Raw genomic sequence first — 1,079 nt, forward strand, 5'->3', positions numbered from 1 at the left:
GGGGGGGGGGGGAGTCCCAGGTGTTAACCCTTTCCCCCGACCTGCCGGAGCAGCCCCGAGGGCTGAACCCGAAGTTTCCCCCCCCCCCCCCCCCCCATTTCTGCCTTAAAATCTTTACGATAGAAAGGCCTCATGGAGGGTTACTGTGACATGTAATGTCACATGCCATCTCGTGCTGACCACAGAAATAACTCAAGGCGCCACTCTGCTGCAATTAGCAGCTGTAAGATTATGATGTTTTGACACAGGTGAGGCAAAAACCTCCAAGCACATACCCCAAAACTCCGCAGCCGGAGGACCCCAGCCGCACGGGGTGGTGGTGGGGGAAGATATAAAATTATATACAAAACGATTCTTCCCCTTCACCCCCTCCGTTTTTCGCCAGCTCCGGGTGTTGGAGGAGTGGGGCTGAAGCCGACTGCTCCTAAAAAAAAAGCCGGTTTTCCACGAAAAAAAAAAAGAAGTTTTGGGGCGAGGGGGCAGCGGGGGGCCGTGGGGCCCTGGTCGGCTGTGTCTCCTCGCCCCACACCCCCCCACCCCGACCCACACCGGACCGAGCCCCCCGAAACGCCGCCGGGGAATGCGGGGAGAGGGCGCGGATGCCGCAGAAACCGGTTGGTCGTTGTTATCAGTTCTTTCTCTTATTATTTTTCTTTTTTTCCCCGAAACACCGGTTGTTTGGTTTCTTTTTTTTTTTTTTTTTTTTTTACGAATTAAAATTCTTCTTGGAATATTGAAAGCCTGAGCTGGTGCACAAAGAGCCCCTTTTCCTGCGGGGGTGGGCAGAGAGGGTCGGACCCGCGTTTCTTTTCCCTCTGCCCGTGGTTGCTGGGGAATTAGTTGTGCGCCAGCCCCAAAGAAGATCAACCAAAACCAAGGTCCTGGCCGCTCCTCGCGGCAGCGATAATCGCAGGGAGGTATAAAAAATACGGCCGCTAATAGTTTCGGGAGCTAGAGGCGGCCCAAAATCGTCCCAGAGCGGGGAGCGATGGAGATCTCCGCGTTGGGGTACGGCGCGGCCGCGCACCTTCCTCACAAAACCACAGGAGCAGCCGGGGGGAGTTTTATTCTTTATTTTT

The 1,079-nt window shown here is 55.1% G+C and overlaps 1 protein-coding gene across 1 annotated transcript in view; it reads right to left on the reverse strand.

Annotated features, from left to right (window-relative positions):
* Positions 1–951: 951 nt before the first annotated feature.
* NKX2-2 (NK2 homeobox 2) overlaps positions 952–1,079 on the reverse strand; it is a 2,034-nt gene continuing 1,906 nt past the window's right edge. The window contains exon 2 of the mRNA XM_014962384.1: positions 952–1,031. Within this exon, the coding sequence (XP_014817870.1) occupies positions 952–1,031 (80 nt within the window). The remainder of the gene's footprint in view (positions 1,032–1,079) is intronic.

The sequence above is a fragment of the Calidris pugnax genome, unplaced genomic scaffold, assembly GCF_001431845.1.
Source record: "Calidris pugnax isolate Ruff unplaced genomic scaffold, ASM143184v1 scaffold147, whole genome shotgun sequence".
Classification (NCBI taxonomy): Eukaryota; Metazoa; Chordata; class Aves; order Charadriiformes; family Scolopacidae; genus Calidris; species Calidris pugnax.